At 43.2% G+C, this 19911-nt stretch overlaps 1 protein-coding gene across 1 annotated transcript; it reads left to right on the top strand.

Moving 5' to 3' along the window:
- The first annotated feature begins 2317 nt into the window (after positions 1-2317).
- Positions 2318-19166, top strand: LOC140076174 (uncharacterized). The gene is made up of 2 exons (XM_072122685.1): positions 2318-2519; positions 17734-19166. The coding sequence occupies exons 1-2, from the start codon at positions 2318-2320 to the stop codon at positions 19164-19166; spliced, it is 1635 nt and encodes a 544-aa protein (XP_071978786.1).
- The last annotated feature ends 745 nt before the right edge of the window (positions 19167-19911 follow it).

The raw sequence follows: 19911 nt of genomic DNA, 5'->3' as shown, positions 1-19911 counted from the left end.
GATGTAGATATATTGAAATATAAAGCTTCAAATATGTACAAATTAGAGATCATTCATCTTTAGTCTGGACATTTTTTCCCCTTGTTTTGGACTTGTTTGATTTATCTTAGAGGGTGATATATGATATTAGAGGGTGAGATATGATATATAAAATTTTATAAATATTTATATCATTACAGATTTTATTAACTTTGTTATTGATCAACCTGTTATTCCCGGCAGATGACGTTACTTGTGGCTCTGAGGAACATCTGATATCTTCAGATACTACAGCTGATGATTGTGGGATCACACAAGATACATGTATAGAAAACAACAGCAGAAAGGATTCACCCTCAGACCTTTATTGCAACAATCTATCTTCTGATCCAATTACATTGCGCAACCTTTTCTGATACATCACAGACTAAAAGTCCCAAAAGGAGCCACCACAGAGCAGCCAAACATCTAAGAGCTGCAACCAGGAAGACATTTTCTTGTTCTAAATGTGACAAATGTTTTACTCTTAAATGGAATCTCCTCACACATCAGAAAATTCACACAGGGGAGAATCCGTTTTCATGTTCAGAATGTGGCAAATGTTTTATTAAGAAATCAAAACTTGTTAAACATGAGAGAATTCACACAGGGGAGAAGCTTTATTCATGTTCAGAATGTGGCAAATGTTTTATTCAAAAATCAGATCTAGTTCAGCATGAGAGAATTCACACAGGGGAGAAGCCGTTTTCATGTTCAGAATGTGGGAAATGTTTTTCACAAAAATCAATTCTTGTTAAGCATAAGACAATTCACACAGGGGAGAAGACGTTCTCTTGTTCGGAATGTGACAAATGTTTTTCTTCAAAATCAAATCTTCTTGTACATGAGAGAATTCACACAGGGGAGAAGCCATTTTCATGTTCAGAATGTGGGAAATGTTTTCGTCAGAAATCAGATCTTGTTCAGCTTAAGAGAATTCACACAGGTGAGAAACCATTTTCATGTTCAGAATGTGGCAAATGTTTTCGTCAGAAATCACATCTTGTTAACCATGAGAGATTTCACATAGGGGAGAAGCCTTTTTCATGTTCAGAATGTGGCAAATTTTTTAGTGAGAAATCACATCTTGTTAAATATGAGAGAATTCACACAGGGGAGAAGACGTTCTCTCGTTCGGAATGTGACAAATGTTTTTTTTCAAAATCAAATCTTCTTGTACATGAGAGAATTCACACAGGGGAGAAGCCATTTTCATGTTCAGAATGTGGCAAATGTTTTCGTCAGAAATCAGATCTTGTTAAACATGAGAGAATTCACACAGGGGAGAAGCCGTTTTCATGTTTAGAATGTGGCAAATGTTTTTTTCAAAAATCTCATCTTGTTAAACATGAGAGAATTCACACAGGGGAGAAACCGTTTTCATGTTCAGAATGTGGGAAATCTTTTATTCAAAAATCAGATCTAGTTCAGCACAAAAGAATTCACACAGGGGAGAAACCATTTTCATGTTCAGAATGTGGAAAATGTTTTATTAGGAAATCAGATCTTGTTAAACACGAGAGAATTCACCCAGGGGAGAAGCGGTTTGTGTAAACAATGTGACAAATGTTTTGCAATGAAATTCCATCTCTAAAGTATACAGTTCCGACTTACATACAAATTCAACTTAAGAACAAACTTTCACACCCTATCTAGTATGCAACCCGCGGACTGCCTGTATAACATAGCTATAAGAACTAAGAAATACAAATTTTACCAATAAAAGTTTATTTTTTATCACCAAAACTGATTTTGAGCGGAATGAAAATTTTAAAAAATTCTTTATATTTGAAAGGACATGAATAACACTTTATTGTATGATATTTTTCTGCTCCATGAAGTCATTTCCAGGACAGGGCAGTCACATGGTCATTGGAGACGCCTTGTCTGCATGGATTTGCATTTTTTATGGTTCAGGATGTGGAATCAGTAGGGAATCACACTGGGGCATTTTTCCTAGTAAATATTTGCAAATGAAGTTATTAAGCTCCATCAGATAAAAGCTGTTTTCATGTTCAGAATGTGACAAGTGTTTTGCTCGTAAATCAAATCTTGGTGGACACAGGGGAGAAGCCGTTTTCATGTTCAGAATGTGGCAAAGGTTTTAGTCAGAAATCAGATCTTGTTAAACATGAGAGAACTCAAACAGGGGAGGAGCGGTTTGTGTTAAAAATGTGACAAATGTTTTACAATGAAATCCCGTCTCTAAACACGTCTCTCATACAGGAAAAAGGCAGCTTAATGATAAGAATGTGAATGGGTCTCATGCGGATATCGAAAGGGTTCCTCTATAGGCAATATGTTGGTTCAGAGTCACTTCTGTAAGACCAAGAAGGATATACACCACAAATATGCAGGATTTTATCCTTGTGGACTCTGCATGGCGTGGCAGATTCTGGTACGAACAACAAAATTTGAGGACAAGGATGGACATAACTATAACATCAAGGAACATATTAAATGCTCTTCACTGGGAGTAATCTACGCTCTCCAATGTCCTTGTAAGTTGATTTACGTGGGGAAAACCATCCGAGAGATGAGAACAAGGATTAGAGAGCATATATACTCCATAAAAAACTATGATAAAATGCAGAAGGAAGCCGAGAAACGGAAAAAAATCTTCCAGCCCACACCCATCGCAGAACACTTTCGAAAATTCCATAACTGTAACTACAAGGGCCTTAAAGGGTGGGCAATCACCCAAGTTACATTAGGCATTAGAGGTGGGGATTTGGATACTCTGCTTCTGCAAAAAGAGAGTTATTGGATCTATAGGATGGGCAGCCTAAAACCCAGAGGCCTGAACGACAATTTTGGCTTTGGATGCTTTTTATGATTCTCATCATGTTTAGCATCTATGCGCATATCCACGATAAAATGTTAATAAATAATTTATGTCTCCTTGTCCTATTTCTAACTGATTTCATAAATCAGCATTACTCTTTTTTCGGACCTTAGACAACACAACTGTATAATGACACAGAGACCCCTGCATTTCACAGGGGCAATTTTCTCTCTTTCTCCCCCCTCTTATTTTGACTATAACTAAATAGTCAGTTCATATCAATAACATCTTACTGCACTGCTCATTATCATTTATTCTTAATATTTAGTGATAAGAAATCACTTCAAGGCAGAAGAATTACCTAAAAGACTTACATCTATTCGGACCAATGTTGCTGTATATTTATGCTGGCCCTTCCTTCTTTACTGTCAATATCATGTCTCTTCCGAATAATCACGATTCGGACAGAAGAGACTAATAATATTGTTTATATACAATATAACATAATGACATCAGTGGAAGAAAGGATAATGATACACTCTCGTCATTATATTAAAAAAAGCCAAACACACTAAAAGTACTAGTTGTTTGGGACTGGCTCATCAAGCCGTCAATCACGAATGACTCAATAAAAAGCGCCCGGAACCGGGCGTCCTCGCCCTTAGAAGAAGCCGGGGAGACCCGGCGAAACACGTGTTGGGACACTATTAGCTTATCCAGAGTCACATCTCAGGGACAGAATCTATCAGGGACGGTAGCAACCAAGAAATATAGTGATAGAAATCAGTTACCAGTGCACCAAATATCTGCCAGTCCCGGCGGCGTGGACGCACGCAAGCCGAGACGATCGTGTCTGCGCCAAAGCAGTAAGGGAGATGCGACACATGCTCCATATAGCCGCGATCCCAGTAATACAATCTACTGCTGGCGCGACACAGTGCAACTAATCAGGGAGCGACAAAAATGTCATTATACATCGTGATCGCTCTCGTGATATATATATTACTATCATAGCAGCGCGTCAGGCTGCAAGATAGCACTGGAACTATACGAATTCTTAATCTCTGTCCCCTTTTTCCTTGATACTCACAACAGAAATAAGTGGGAGAAATATTTAACTTAGGAGGGGACAATAAAATATAAGGGCACCCCTACCCGAGTGTTTTCCCGGGGTGTATATACACCACCCCAGTGACCTGGATAATATTTAAGCAGTTCATTATACTGCCATGAAAATCTGTTTCATATGAGCAAGAATACTCGTTTAAGATTTTTAAGCAATAAATAAAAGTTAATTTTTAAATACACTCACACCCTTTCCCTTTCCTATACTCCGTACCCTCCATTTCCTTTTTTGCTAATAATTGATAAAAATGTGACAAACATTTTACTTTGATGAAAAACTTTGTACATACGAGAGGAGCCACAAGTCTTAGTCTTATTGAACATCTGCATTTGTAATTGAGTTTGATGTTGTGTTGTATGAGATGCATTAACCAATAAACTTCAGATTGAATTAAAGAACTTGTACAATTATATAACACAATCAGAATAAGAGAGAAAAATGTGGAGGAGCTCGGATAAAGGATCAGCTGATGTTTTATCATATACAGGTGTTTGATAAATTTCCCCCTGTATAACTAAAGCCTATGGTGACTAAATATATGGGAGCCCCTGATCGGATCTCAGCCCCATAGAGGTCTATAGCACCTGCATACGCTGTCTCACCACACCATGGACATAAACCATGAACTGGGCGGCTGCTCCACATGATATAGGACAGTGGTGTCGAACCTATGGCACTGGTGCCAGAGGTGGCACTTAGAGCCTTCACTATGGGCACCCGCACAATCACCCAAGCACAGAGTTTGCCAGTCATGACTCGAGGCCTCTTGCAGTCCCAGGACCCTGGAAGGAAACTACAATGATCCAAAACTTCTACTCCTTCTTTCTACTGTATTGGTGTCCTCAGGTGCCTTTGCAGGTTAAACCTGTGACAGAGCAGGGAGTAATAAGAAACTGCCTAAATTGTTGCATTGGCACTTTGCGAAAAATACGTGGGTTTTGGTTGTAGTTTTGGCACTCGATGTCTAAAAGGTTCCCCATCACCGATATAAGATATGTCCCATATAATGGCTGCTTGCCATGGAGCGCACACCCCTCCTGCATTGATACAAGTGCATAAGGCCTATGGAACCAATGCACACAAAACATAATGGGGACCGATATCCAGCCAAAAATGTTATCAGTCCCCGTAGATGTCTATTGAAAAAGTCACGGTGGGGTCAGCATACGTTGAATCACCGCACGTGACCGGGCAAAGAAATGTCCTATATTCTGCTGTATTCCGGTGCCAGTCCTGCTCTTCTCTATTGAGAGGGGTCTGCTCATCCATCTTCTCTCCAGCAGGCGACCGAATGTTTGCCCATGCTATGCTGCACATACGTTAACATAAAAAATGATACCCTCATCTGTCAGAAGCAGGAATTACTATTTCAGGCCATGCATCTTTTTATTTTTTGTTTTAAAGACACAATTTAGTTTTCATCCTTACTATTAACCCTTCAATGACCACTGTATCAGGTTTTTACAGTTTGCAGGATATCAGGTCCTGTTGGTGCCTGCTGGTTATGTTATCACAGCCCAGTCCCTGCACCAACACCCAGGAATGGAAAAGCTTCAATCCTGGGTATTTAACCCCTTTGAAACCGTAGTCAAACCTGGACTGCAGTGCCTTAGCGGGTGCAGCTAAAGGGCTAATAACAGGTTTACAAGGGTATAAATCGATTTTCCATTGGAGTCTGACCCTGGCATTGATAAGGGTTAAAATTGCAGTAAAAATCCACAGCATTCTGTATAAATGTGCACACAATAGGGAATGGCTGTAGAGATTACAATGCTGGAATGCAAAAATAATGAAAATTAAAAAAAAAAAAATCAAATCACCCCAATTTAGCTAGAACTGATATAAAACATAATATACAGTAAAAATCATAAACAGGTATGAGTTTAGATATCACTGCGTCTCAAAGAAAATATGAAAACAGTTATTACAGATGGTGGAACCCCTATGGAACCCAAATGTCTGAAACGCTACTTTTACACCAATTTACATCACATAAAAAATGAATTCAAAAGTAATCAAAAGGTTGCACAGGCATCAAAATGGTAGCAATGAAAACATCAGCTAATTTTTCATAAAATTACACCTCACACAGCTCCGTAAGTATGAAAAAGTTATTAGCGTTATTACACATAAGTTTAATTTTTGAAAATGTATTAAAACACAATAAAACCTGTATATATTGGGATCACCGTGATCGTATCGAACCAAAGAATAAATTAGATGTATCATTTGGAGTCCAGAGTGAAAGTCGTAAAAACTGATCCCACAAGAAAGTGCCACAAATGTGAGTTTTTTTGCCAATTTTAATCACATTTAGATTGTTTTTCCAGCTTCCCAGTACAAGCCATGATATTATAAATAATGTCATGGATTAGTAAAATTTGTTATGCAGAAAATAAGCCCTCACACAGCTCTGTACACAAAGAAATGTAAAAGATATGTAAAAAGTTACGGATTTTTAAATGTGGGGGGGGGGGATGAATCCACAAGAAGCTAAGGAATCTTCAATTATATATATAAAAAAAAGATCTATCAAGTTATGTAGTATACAGGGTATGTCCCACCTGGGCCCAGTAATTGGTCTATTTTAGTCTTATTGATGTGACATTGCACTTTATCCCGAGATAGGCTGAGCCCTCTCCATGCAAGGTGGGCCTTTGCTGCATATTGCAGCAAACACCCATCGGTAACACCAGCGATCGGTGGCAGTACTGACCTGTAAATGCCTCTAGTAAGGCTTCCAGCCTAATTAGATTTGATTACTGCCCCCCTGTGAAGTCATCAGAGGCAGAAATCAGTTGGCAGGACAGCCTTGGGTCATACAAAGATCCGAGGCTGTCTCGTTTTGCATCCCGTTTAAACTACACAATGCAATAAATAATGTACAAAATCCCCATATATTGCCATACTGCAGTATGGCAGTAAATGGTAGGATCAATCAGACAACCCAGGGTTAAAGTAACCTAGGGGGTCTTAAAAATAGTAAAAAATAAAAGTTAAAAAAAAGCTTAAAATTCAAATCACCCCCCTTTCGCTAGAAGTTATAATAATATAAATAAACAGTAAAGATCATAAACACATTAGATATCGCCGCGTCCAAAAATACTCAATCAAAATATAATAACAGTTTTGTCACTACGTTTAACCACGTAAGGCAAAATAGTGCCCAAAGTCGCAAATGGCACTTTTTTACCATTTTGAAAATTCAATAACAACTGATCAAAAGGTCTCACCATCCTAGTAATAGAAGCATTGAAAAGATAATCAAAAGTCACAAAAAATAACACCACCCACAGCTTTGTACACCAAAGTATGAAAAAGTTATTGGCGCCAGAAGACGGCAAAATGAATTTTTTTTTTGTACAGGTTTTAATTGTATGAAAACATAACCCCCGAATATTTCTATCTCCCTCCACCATGACCCCAGAATATTCCTCATCTCCCTCCACCATGACCCCATGTTGTTTCTCAGAGGTTGGCACTTTCAGTTTCTAGTTTCCTGTCGCTTACATAATTAGGAAATAATTTTGGGCTTGTTTTTGCTTTCTTTCTGTCTCTATTTTTGTTGCCCTTCTTTGAAGGAATTTGTTTAAAAAGTTAAGAAATAAAAATGTTCCTTTTATTTTAGGGCATCAGATACAATCTTTAAATTTTAAGACGTCACAGAATTTAGATAATTGATGCTAATTAATGTGATCAGACACCGGATTTATGTTTTAAATTTAACAAATTTATTTTTCATTGCATTTTTTGTTTTACTTTTTACTTTAAAAGGTGATAATGTTTTATTTTAGATAATGTAAACTCGGAAAAAGAGTCCATGGCTTTGGCACTTTGCCAATGTTTAAGAGTTAAGATATGACAAATATATTGAAGAATTAAAAAGTCATATAAGAAATTTAAAGTTTTACAATATTTTGTAGTAAAAATATTGGCAATGCCAATCATAGTATGTACTTGACTGTATAATACAGTTATAAAAAAGCAGCAGTTTGAAATACAAATGTTACTAACAAAAGTTTACTATTCAGCACCAATACTGATTTTGTGACTGGAAAGAAATTCTAAAAATGTTTACTAAAATTATTTAAAAAATAAAAACATATCTCAATATTTGATTGGACATAAAAAGCACTTGATTGTATAATATGCTTCTGCTCCATGAAGCCATTTCCAGGACATGGCAGTCCCATGGTCATTGGAGACGCCTTGTCTGCATGGATTTGCATTCCCTATTGTTCAGGATGTGGAATCAGTAGGGAATCACAGGGCAACATTTCACCTAGTAAAGATTTGCAAATGAAGTTATCTAGTTTCATCAGAAAGACACATCCTGGCCTTTCTTTGGTGGGAAGGGATAATAAACCCATAACAAAGGAGAACACTTAAAACAAAACACTCTTAAACAATCAGCCTGGCTGATAAGGAAGTGGGACCAACACCCTTCATTTACATGGGGGAGGTTGTTGGGACAAAAGGGGGCAGACCAAGCAGTATAAGAAACCCAAGCACAACTCACATGAGGAGAACTTCTTGGTGGAAGATCTTACTGGAGGAGCTTGGACTGAGGGACTGAGACACAGAATGGAGAGAGAGCAGGTCCAGATATGTGTGGAGGAGGGAGCCTGGGAAGGAGGACATGACGCTGGTGCCAGGGACCCCCAGGATGGTGAGTACTCTACCACATTATTTCTGCCTATATCCACTACCACAAAATAGGGGACATTTATATAGCCTTTGAAACGGAAAAATAGCGGTAGTGCCTCCACAATATTGGTGTTTATCTGACTCTCATGACTTGTTCCATTTTTGGGCGCAAAATTGTGGCACTGCTTGTGAATCTGAGATATTTCCGTCTCTATTGGGTACAATTTTTGGGGCAAAATTATTGCTGCTAAAAGCTGGTCTCGGGAGTTCATAGCGATTGCACTTGTATTTATGATGTGTTTGTAAAAGGATTGTGACACAGAAGTCTAACATGAATCTGTTGCTCACCTGTAAAACTGAGTTCACCAGAAAAAACTGGTGCACTCAGTGTAAGAAAAGTGAGCGCCCGCAGGGTGTGGCAGATTTGTGAAGACTGTGCTCCTGGCTTCATAAATCTGGAGCCAATAGGACTCCTTAGAATTTTTCTGCAGCTCTAATTGTGCGCCAAAACATTTTGGAAAAGAAGTGGATTCCCTAACGGCGCCCAAATTGTGGGCCCTTCTAAAAAGTCGACAATGAAGACCCACATTGTGCTTTTCATCGGAAGTATGATTTTCATTGTACATTCACAGTTTGCAGTAAAAAATGCATCTCAACTGCATAAAATTAAAAATGCAGCAATAGGAGTAAAGAGGTGCAGAAATGTAGGGGTGCAGTCATGTACAGATGTAGGAGTGCAGTCATGTACAGGTGTAGGGGTGCAGTCATGTACAGATGTAGGGGTGCAGTCATGTACAGGTATAGGGGGGCAGTCATGTACAGATGTAGGGGTGCAGTCATATACAAATGTAGGGGTGCAGTCATGTACAGGTGTAGGGGTGTAATCATAATAATAATAATAATAATCTTTATTTATATAGCGCCATCAAATTCCGTAGCGCTTTACAAATCATAGGGGACATATACAACTATATTACATTACAAAGAACAAACAGTCATATGGAACAATAGGAGTGAGGGCCCTGCTCACAAGAGCTTACAGACTATGAGGATGAGGGGGTGACACAAGAGGTTGTAAAATGGTCCAGCCATTCTTTATAAGGGAACAATATAAAATAATTTAATACATAATTTACTACATTTTTATGTATTAAATTATTTTATATTGTACAGATGTAGGGGTGCAGTCATGTACAGGTGTAGGGGGGCAGTCATGTACAGATGTAGGGGTGCAGTCATATACAAATGTAGGGGTGCAGTCATGTACAGGTGTGGGGGTACAGTCATGTACAGGTGTAGGGGTGCAGTCATGTACAGGTGTAGGGGTGCAGTCATGTACAGGTGTAGAGGTGCAGTCATGTACAGGTGTGGGGGTACAGTCATGTACAGGTGTAGGGGTGCAGTCATGTACAGGTGTAGGGGTGTAATCATGTACAGGTGTAGGGGTGTAATCATGTACAGGTGTAGGGGTACAGTCAAGTACAGGTGTAGGGCTGCACTCATGTACAGGTGTAGGGGTGTAGTCAGGAACAGGTGTAGGGGTGTAGTCAGGTACAGGTGTAGGGGTGCAGTCATGTACAGGTGTAGAGGTGCAGTCATGTACAGGTGTAGAGGTGTAATCATGTACAGGTGTAGGGGTACAGTCATGTACAGGTGTGGGGGTGCAGTCATGTACAGGGGGGGACCAATTTGACATGCTTGTGCAGCGCTGCGTAATCTGTGTGCGCTATATAAATAAAGAATTATTATTATTATTATTAAGTACAGGAGTAGGGGTACAGTCATGTACAAGTGTGGGGGTGCAAAGATGTACATATATTGAAATATAAAGCTTCACATATGTACAAAATAGGGATCATTCATCTTTAGTCTGGACATTTGTCTGTCTTTTTTTCCCCTGGTTTTGGACTTGTTTGATTTATCTTAGAGGGTGAGATATGATATATAAAATTTTATAAATATTTATATCATTACTAGAGATGAGCGAACACTAAAATGCTCGGGTACTCGTTATTCGAGACGAACTTTTCCCGATGCTCGAGTGCTCGTCTCGAATAACGAACCCCATTGAAGTCAATGGGAGACTCGAGCATTTTTCAAGGGGACCAAGGCTCTGCACAGGGAAGCTTGGCCAAACACCTGGGAACCTCAGAAAAGGATGGAAACACCACGGAAATGGACAGGAAACAGCAGGGGCAGCATGCATGGATGCCTCTGAGGCTGCCTAATCGCACCATTATGCCAAAATTATGGGCAACAGCATGGCCATGACAGAGTGACAGAATGAAGCTAGATAGCATCTAAAACATCCAATAATTGACCCTGACACTATAGGGGACGGCATGCAGAGGCAGCGGCAGCAGGCTAGAGAGTGTCATGGCGACATACCCTAAATGGACTCAGGCTTCAAACCAATGGGTGGCAGAGAGGAACCAAAGGAGGTGAGCAAGAAGCGCTCAAATAATATCGGTACATGATAAAAGTTTGCCAGTATATTTTGTGGATTACACAGCAGGGTGGCGACAAAGTTAACATGGAAGCCATGAAAACAACCCAAAATTCTGCCTGACACAGCTCGTTTGATAAGGGGACCATGTATGGAGGCAGTGAACTAGTAGTAGATTAAAGGTGCTGCAGTTAAAACTATGTTAGTTGGATCTTGGCATGGAGCTGGCGCTCCGCTGCCAGGCGAGCTTTCGCCAATCCAAGCCCCTGTCTATAGGCTACTCCCCAAACAGCACTTCTAAGAACCTTTTGTATAAGATCAAGTGTAGTAGCGTTCTTATAAGTTTAGGATATGGCGGGTGAGGGGAATGTAAACAGATGCGCAAGAAGCGCTGAAATAATATCCCTAAATGGTAAAAGTTTGCAAGTATATTTTGTGGATTACACAGCAGGGTGGCGACAAAGTTAACAACTTTGATGTGGAATGCCCTGTAATAGCTCTTGGGCGGTGTGCCTTTTATCGCCTAGGCTCAGCAGTTTCAGCACCGCCTGCTGTCGCTTAGCGACGGCACTGCTGCTGTGCCTAGAGCTACCGACTGATGGCGCCATGCCCACGGATGGTAATTCGGAGGAGGAGGAGGTGGAGGAGGGGTGGGAGGAGGTATAGTAGGCCTTTGAGACCTGGACCGAGGTAGGCCCCGCAATTCTCTGCGTCGGCAGTATATGACCAGCCCCAGGGTCAGACTCGGTCCCAGCCTGCACCAAGTTAAGTGTAGTAGCGTTCTTATAAGTTTGGGATATGGCGGGTGAGGGGAATGTAAACAGATGCGCAAGAAGCGCATGATGCGCATGGAGCTGGCGTTCCGCTGCCAGGCGAGCTTTCGCCAATCCAAGCCCCTGTCTCTAGGCTACTCCCCAAACAGCACTTCTAAGAACCTTTTGTATAAGATCAAGTGTAGTAGCGTTCTTATAAGTTTAGGATATGCCGGGTGAGGGGAATGTAAACAGATGCGCAAGAAGCGCTGAAATAATATCCCTAAATGGTAAAAGTTTGCCAGTATATTTTGTGGATAACACAGCAGGGTGGCGACAAAGTTAACAAGTTTGATGTGGAATCCATGAAAACAACCCAAATTTCTGCCTGACACACCTCGTTTGATAAAGGGACGATGTATGGAGGCAGCTATATGGACGACTTTTGGAGGTAGCAATGGAGACAACGTGTGGAGGCTGCTATGGAGACAATTTAATTTGGATAGTGCCTGTATGTGGCAGTCCCAAACATTTTTCAAACCAGAGGAGCAGGTAGGTGGCCCTCCAGTAAAATGGGATAGATTGAGTGCCTGTATGTGGCAGTCCCAAAAATTCTTCAAACCAGAGGAGCAGGTAGGTGGCCCTCCAGTAAAATGGAATAGATTGAGTGCCTGTATGTGGCAGTCCCAAAAATGTTTCAAACCAGAGGAGCAGGTAGGTGGCCCTCCAGTAAAATGGAATAGATTGAGTGCCTGTATGTGGCAGTCCCAAAAATTGTTCAAACCAGAGGAGCAGGTAGGTGGCCCTGCAGTAAAATGGAATAGATTGAGTGCCTGTATGTGGCAGTCCCAAAAATGTTTCAAACCAGAGGAGCAGGTAGGTGGCCCTCCAGTAAAATGGAATAGATTGAGTGCCTGTATGTGGCAGTCCCAAAAATTGTTCAAACCAGAGGAGCAGGTAGGCGGCCCTGCAGTAAAATGGAATAGATTGAGTGCCTGTATGTGGCAGTCCCAAAAATGTTTCAAACCAGAGGAGCAGGTAGGTGGCCCTCCAGAAAAATGAAATAGATTGAGTGCCTGTATGTGGCAGTCCAAAAAAGTTTTCAAACCAGAGGAGCAGGTAGGTGGCCCTGCAGTAAAATGGAATAGATTGAGTGCCTGTATGTGGCAGTCCCAAAAATGTTTCAAACCAGAGGAGCAGGTAGGTGGCCCTCCAGTAAAATGGAATAGATTGAGTGCCTGTATGTGGCAGTCCCAAAAATTTTTTAAAACAGAGGACCGGGTAGGTGGCCCTCCAGAAAAATGGAATAGATTGAGTGCCTGTATGTGGCACTCACAAAAATTGTTTCAAACAGAGGACCGGGTAGGTGGCCCTCCAGAAAAATTAAATGCATGAAGTACTATAGCAAGAGCCAGTGGGCCCTGTCAAAAAATAGCCATTTTCCTCTGCTTTACTGTACAAAGAGGAGGAGAAGGAGGAAAATGAGGAGGAGGAGGAGGAGTGGATCAATTATTCAGGTTGAGCTTCCTTCACCTGGTGGAGATTGGAAATTCTGAGAAATCCAGCCTTTATTCATTTTAATAAGCGTCAGCCTGTCAGCGCTGTCAGTCGACAGGCGTGTACGCTTATCGGTGATGATGCCACCAGCTGCACTGAAAACCCGCTCGGACAAGACGCTAGCGGCAGGGCAGGCAAGAACCTCCAAGGCGTACAGCGCCAGTTCGTGCCACATGTCCAGCTTTGAAACCCAGTAGTTGTAGGGAGCTGTGTGATCATTTAGGACGATGGTATGGTCAGCTACGTACTCCCTCACCATCTTTCTGTAAAGATCAGCCCTACTCTGCCGAGACTGGGGACAGGTGACAGTGTCTTGCTGGGGTGACATAAAGCTGGCAAAAGCCTTGTAAAGCGTACCCTTGCCAGTGCTGGACAAGCTGCCTGCTCGCCTACTCTCCCTCGCTACTTGTCCCGCAGAACTACGCACTCTGCCGCTAGCGCTGTCAGAAGGGAAATACTGTTTCAGCTTGTGCACCAGGGCCTGCTGGTATTCATGCATTCTCACACTCCTTTCCTCTGCAGGGATGAGAGTGGAAAGATTTTGCTTGTACCGTGGGTCCAGGAGAGTGAACACCCAGTAATCGGTGCTGGAATAAATTCTTTGAACGCGAGGGTCACGGGATAGGCAGCCTAGCATGAAATCTGCCATATGCGCCAGAGTACCAACGTGTAAGAATTCACTCCCCTCACTGGCCTGACTGTCCATTTCCTCCTCCTCCAACTCCTCCAACTCCTCTTCTTCTGCCCATACACGCTGAACAGTGAAGGACTCAACAATGGTCCCCTCTTGTGTCTCGCCAACATTCTCCTCCTCTTCCTCCTCATCCTCCTCCACCTCCACCTCCTCCGATATGCGCTGAGAAACAGACCTCAGGGTGCTTTGGCTATCAACAAGGGAATATTCTTCCCCCGTCTCTTGTGACGAGCGCAAAGCTTCCGACTTCATGCTGACCAGAGAGTTTTTCAACAGGCCAAGCAGCGGGATGGTGAGGCTGATGATGGCGGCATCGCCACTGACCATCTGTGTTGACTCCTCAAAGTTACTCAGCACCTGACAGATATCAGACATCCACGTCCACTCCTCATTGTAGACTTGAGGAAGCTGACTGACCTGACTACCAGTTCTGGTGGAAGTTGACATCTGGCAGTCTACAATCGCTCTGCGCTGCTGGTAAACTCTGGATAACATGGTCAGTGTTGAATTCCACCTCGTGGGCACGTCGCACAACAGTCGGTGAGCGGGCAGTTGGAGGCGGCGCTGCGCTGCCCTGAGAGTGGCAGCATCTGGGCTGGACTTCCTGAAATGCGCACAGATGCGGCGCACCTTCGTGAGCAAATCAGACAGATTGGGGTATGTCTTGAGGAAACGCTGCACTATCAGATTTAACACATGGGCCAGGCATGGCACATGTGTCAGTCTGCCGAGTTGCAGAGCCGCCACCAGGTTACGGCCGTTGTCACACACAACCATTCCCGGCTTGAGGTTCAGCGGTGCCAGCCACAGATCAGTCTGCGCCGTGATGCCCTGTAATAGCTCTTGGGCGGTGTGCCTTTTGTCGCCTAGGCTCAGCAGTTTGAGCACCGCCTGCTGTCGCTTAGCGACGGCACTGCTGCTGTGCCTAGAGCTACCGACTGATGGCGCCGTGCCCACGGATGGTAGTTCGGAGGAGGAGGTGGAGGAGGGGTGGGAGGAGGAGGAGGCATAGTAGGCCTGAAACACCTGGACCGAGGTAGGCCCCGCAATCCTCGGCGTCGGCAGTATATGAGCAGCCCCAGGGTCAGACTCGGTCCCAGCCTCCACCAAGTTAACCCAATGTGCCGTCAGCGATATATAGTGGCCCTGCCCGGCAGCACTCGTCCACGTGTCCGTGGTCAGGTGGACCTTGTCAGAAACGGCGTTGGTCAGGGCACGGATGATGTTGTCTGACACGTGCTGGTGCAGGGCTGGGACGGCACATCGGGAAAAGTAGTGGCGGCTGGGGACCGAATACCGAGGGGCGGCCGCCGCCATGAGGTTGCGAAAGGCCTCGGTCTCTACTAGCCTATAGGGCAGCATCTCCAGGCTAAGCAATCTGGAGATGTGCACATTAAGGGCTTGGGCGTGCGGGTGGGTTGCACTATATTTGCGTTTCCGCTCCAGCGTCTGGGGTATGGAGAGCTGAACGCTGGTGGATGCTGTGGAGGATCGTGGAGGCGACGATGGGGTTTTTGTGCCAGGGTCCTGGGCAGGGGGCTGACTAGCAGCTGACACAGGGGAAGGAGCAGTGGTGTGCACGGCCGGAGGTGAACGGGCTTGTTGCCACTGAGTGGGGTGCTTAGCATTCATATGCCTGCGCATACTGGTGGTAGTTAAGCTAGTAGTGGTGGAACCCCTGCTGAGCCTGGTTTGGCAAATGTTGCACACCACAGTCCGTCGGTCATCCGGTGTTTCCTTAAAGAACCTCCACACTTCTGAAGATCTAGCCCTCGCCGCAAGAGCCCTCACCACGGGAGCTTCACTAGTTGACAGTGGCGCTGATGCACCAGCTCTGGCCCTGCCTCTCCGTCTGGCCCCACCACTGCCTCTTCCAACCTGTTCAGGTCGAGGACTCTCCTCCGTCTCAGAAGCACTGTGTTCACCCGGCCTCTCAACCCAGCTTGGGTCTGTCACCTCATCATCCTCCGATCCCTCAGTCTGCTCCCCCCTCGGACTTCCTGCCCTGACAACAACTTCCCCACTGTCTGACAACCGTGTCTCCTCATCGTCGGACACCTCTTTACACACTTCCACTACGTCAAGAAGGTCATCATCACCCACAGACTGTGACTGGTGGAAAACCTGGGCATCGGAAAATTGCTCAGCAGCAACCGGACAAGTGGTTTGTGACTGTGGGAAGGGTCCAGAAAACAGTTCCTCAGAGTATGCCGGTTCAAATGGCAAATTTTCCTGGGAGGGGGCAGACTGGGGGGGAGGAGGCTGAGGTGCAGGAGCTGGAGGAGTGGGGATTTCGGTGACATGGGTGGACTGCGTGGAAGACTGACTGGTGGTGGACAAATTGCTCGAAGCATTGTCAGCAATCCACGACATCACCTGTTCGCACTGTTCTGGCCTCAACAGTGCTCTACCACGAGTCCCAGTAACTTCAGACATGAACCTAGGGAGTGTAGCTCTGCGGCGTTCCCCTGCTCCCTCATCAGCAGGTGGTGTCTCACCCCGCCCAGGACCACGGCCTCTGACCCCTGCAGTAGTTGGACGCCCACGTCCCCGCCCTCGTCCTCTACCCCTAGCCCTCGGGTTAAACATTTTTAAAATGAGAGTTATAACTTTTTTTTTTTTTTTACTTCTTTTTGTTTTTTTTTGTGTTTTTTTGTGTTTTTTTTTGTTTTTTGTGTTTTTTGTTTTTTTTTGAGTTTTTAAAACCAAACAATCCTATCCTATTGCTATGGCTATTTTCTAGCCAAGTATCAAAGGAAGCACACTACTATGCCAGATGAGATGACACTGAGTTAGTGCCTAATAGAAATCCAACCCCTACTGAATTTTGCCACTTCGGCCTTTGCTATGGATATGTGCGCTACTAAGCGCAGAACACAGCGGTCGCAAGTCTCACTACAAATTGCTCAGAATTGGCAAGTACATGCACTGCAGAAACTACAGCCACCAGCAGATCAACCAGAAATCAAATATATAGAACGCTACTGTAGGCTTCAAGAAGCTGTTTGTATTCTCCTATGGCTATTTTCTAGCCAAGTATCAAAGGAAGCACACTACTATGCCAGATGAGATGACACTGAGTTATTGCCTAATAGAAATCCAACCCCTACTGAATTTTCCCACTTCGGTCTTTGCTATGGATATGTGTGCCACTAAGAGCTAAACACAACGGTAGCAAGTCCCCCTGCTAATTCCTCACAAAATGGTAAAAGATGCAAATTAAAATAAAAAAAGTAGAACGTTATTGTAGCCCTAAGAAGGGCTGTTGGGTTCTTTGAGAATCACTCCTGCCTAACAGTAAGCTAATAGAACACCCTAACGCTTTCCCTGACCAGCAGCAGCTCTCTCCCTGCGGCATCCAGAGACAGAATGATCCGAGCAGCGCGGCCAGTGGCTAGTCTATCCCAGGGTCACCTGATCTGGCCAGCCAACCACTGCTATCGACGTGTAAGGGTACCACGTCATGCTGGGTGGAGTGCAGAGTCTCCTGGCTTGTGATTGGCTCTGTTTCTGGCCGCCAAAAAGCAAAACGGCGGGAGCTGCCATTTTCTCGAGCGGGCGAAGTATTCGTCCGAGTAACGAGCAGTTTCGAGTACCCTAATGCTCGACCGAGCATCAAGCTCGGACGAGCATGTTCGCTCATCTCTAATCATTACAGATTTATTAACTTTGTTATTGATCAACCTGTTATTCAACCTTATATTGTAGATGATGTTACTTGTGGCTCAGAGGAACATCTGATATCTTCAGATACTACAGCTGATGATTGTGGGATCACACAAGATACATGTATAGAAAACAACAGCAGAAAGGATTTACCCTCAGACTTTCACCGCAACAATCTATCATCTGATTCTATTACATTGGGCATTTATTCTTATACAACACAGACTAAAAATCCAAAAAGGAGCCACCACAGAGCAGCCGAGCATCTAAGAGCTGCAACCAGGAAGACATTTTCTTGTTCTAAATGTGACAAATGTTTTACTCTTAAATGGAATCTCCTCACACATCAGAAAATTCACACAGGGGAGAAGCCGTTTTCATGTTCAGAATGTGGGAAATGTTTTTCTCAAAAATCAAATCTTGTTAAGCATAAGAAAATTCACACAGGGGAGAAGCCGTTCTCTTGTTCAGAATGTGACAAATGTTTTATTGAAAAATCAAATCTTCTTGCACATGAGAGAATTCACACAGGGGAAAAGCCGTTCTCTTGTTCGGAATGTGACAAATGTTTTATTGAAAAATCAAATCTTCTTGCACATGAGAGAATTCACACAGGGGAGAAGCCATTTTCATGTTCAGAATGTGGGAAATGTTTTCGTCATAAATCAGAACTTGTTCAGCATGAGAGAATTCACACAGGGGAGAAACCGTTTTCCTGTTCAGAATGTGGCAAATGTTTTCGTCAGAAATCAGATCTTGTTAAACATGAGAGAATTCATACAGGGGAGAAGCCGTTTTCATGTTCAGAATGTGACAAATGTTTTTTTCAAAAATCTCATCTTGTTAAACATGAGAGAATTCACACAGGGGAGAAACCGTTTTCATGTTCAGAATGTGACAAATGTTTTTTTCAAAAATCTCATCTTGTTAAACATGAGAGAATTCACACAGGGGAAAAACCGTTTTCCTGTTCAGAATGTGGCAAATGTTTTCGTCAGAAACCAGATCTTGTTAAACATGAGAGAATTCACACAGGGGAGAAGCCGTTTTCATGTTCAGAATGTGACAAATGTTTTATTCAAAAATCAGATCTTGTTCAGCACGAGAGAATTCACACAGGGGAGAAACCGTTTTCATGTTCAGAATGTGGCAAATGTTTTATTAGCAAATCAGATCTTGTTAAACATGAGAGAATTCACACAGGGGAGAAACCGTTTTCATGTTCAGAATGTGGCAAATGTTTTATTAAGAAATCAAGTCTTGTTGTACATGAGAGAATTCACACAGGGGAGAAGCCGTTTTCATGTTCAGAATGTGGCAAATGTTTTATTAAGAAATCAAATCTTGTTGTACATGAGAGAATTCACACAGGGGAGAAACCGTTTTCATGTTCAGAATGTGGAAAATGTTTTAATAGGAAATCAGATCTTGTTAAACACGAGAGAATTCACACAGGGGAGAAGCAGTTTGTGTAAGCATTGTGACAAATGTTTTGCAATGAAATCCCATCTCTAAACACGTCTCTCACACAGGAAAAAGAAAACATTTTATTGTTAAGAATGTGTCAAACATTTTCCCTTTTTTTACATATTAGAGGAGCCACAAGGGGAGAAGTCTTGTTCTTATTGAACATCTGCATTTGTAATTGAGTTTGATGTTGAGTTGTATGAGATGCAATAACCAATAAACTTCAGATTTAATTAGAGAACTTGTACAATTATGTAACACAATCAGAATAAGAGAGAAAAATGGGGAGGAGCTCGGATAAAGGATCAGCTGATGTTTTGCCTGAGTTGGAACACGGGGGAATTTATTATTGGCTTTTCTTCAGTTTTTCGGCAGATCTTATTCTCTGTCTTGCTGCGCCATATTTATGATGTGTTAGAGCCAGGGGCATCGCAATGTCAAAGTTTCCAGGGCACGAGCCCCGTATCTTTCATCCAGTTCCCAGAATACACACCCCACCACCTGCAGAGAGGCGCAGCCAGCTGAGGAAGGCAGAATACCTTTCCTGAAACACGCACCGATCAGGGCTGTCAGTGCTGACCTCGTCACTCAGTGTGCTGCTTCCTGTCTGAATTGGGAAGCTCATTGTAATGGCCCCGCCCCTTCTTTGGCCCTGCCCCCATGCCCCTCTTTCCCTCTTTTACTTGTCTGAAGCTGTCCTGCTCTTGTCCTACTCTTGTCAAAGTTTGCAGTGAGGGTTCCTTCCTCCATGAA

The sequence above is a fragment of the Engystomops pustulosus genome, chromosome 8 (genome assembly GCF_040894005.1).
Source record: "Engystomops pustulosus chromosome 8, aEngPut4.maternal, whole genome shotgun sequence".
NCBI lineage: Eukaryota > Metazoa > Chordata > Amphibia > Anura > Leptodactylidae > Engystomops > Engystomops pustulosus.
Note: the sequence above shows the minus strand (reverse complement) of the source record. Positions and strands in the feature narration are given on the sequence as shown.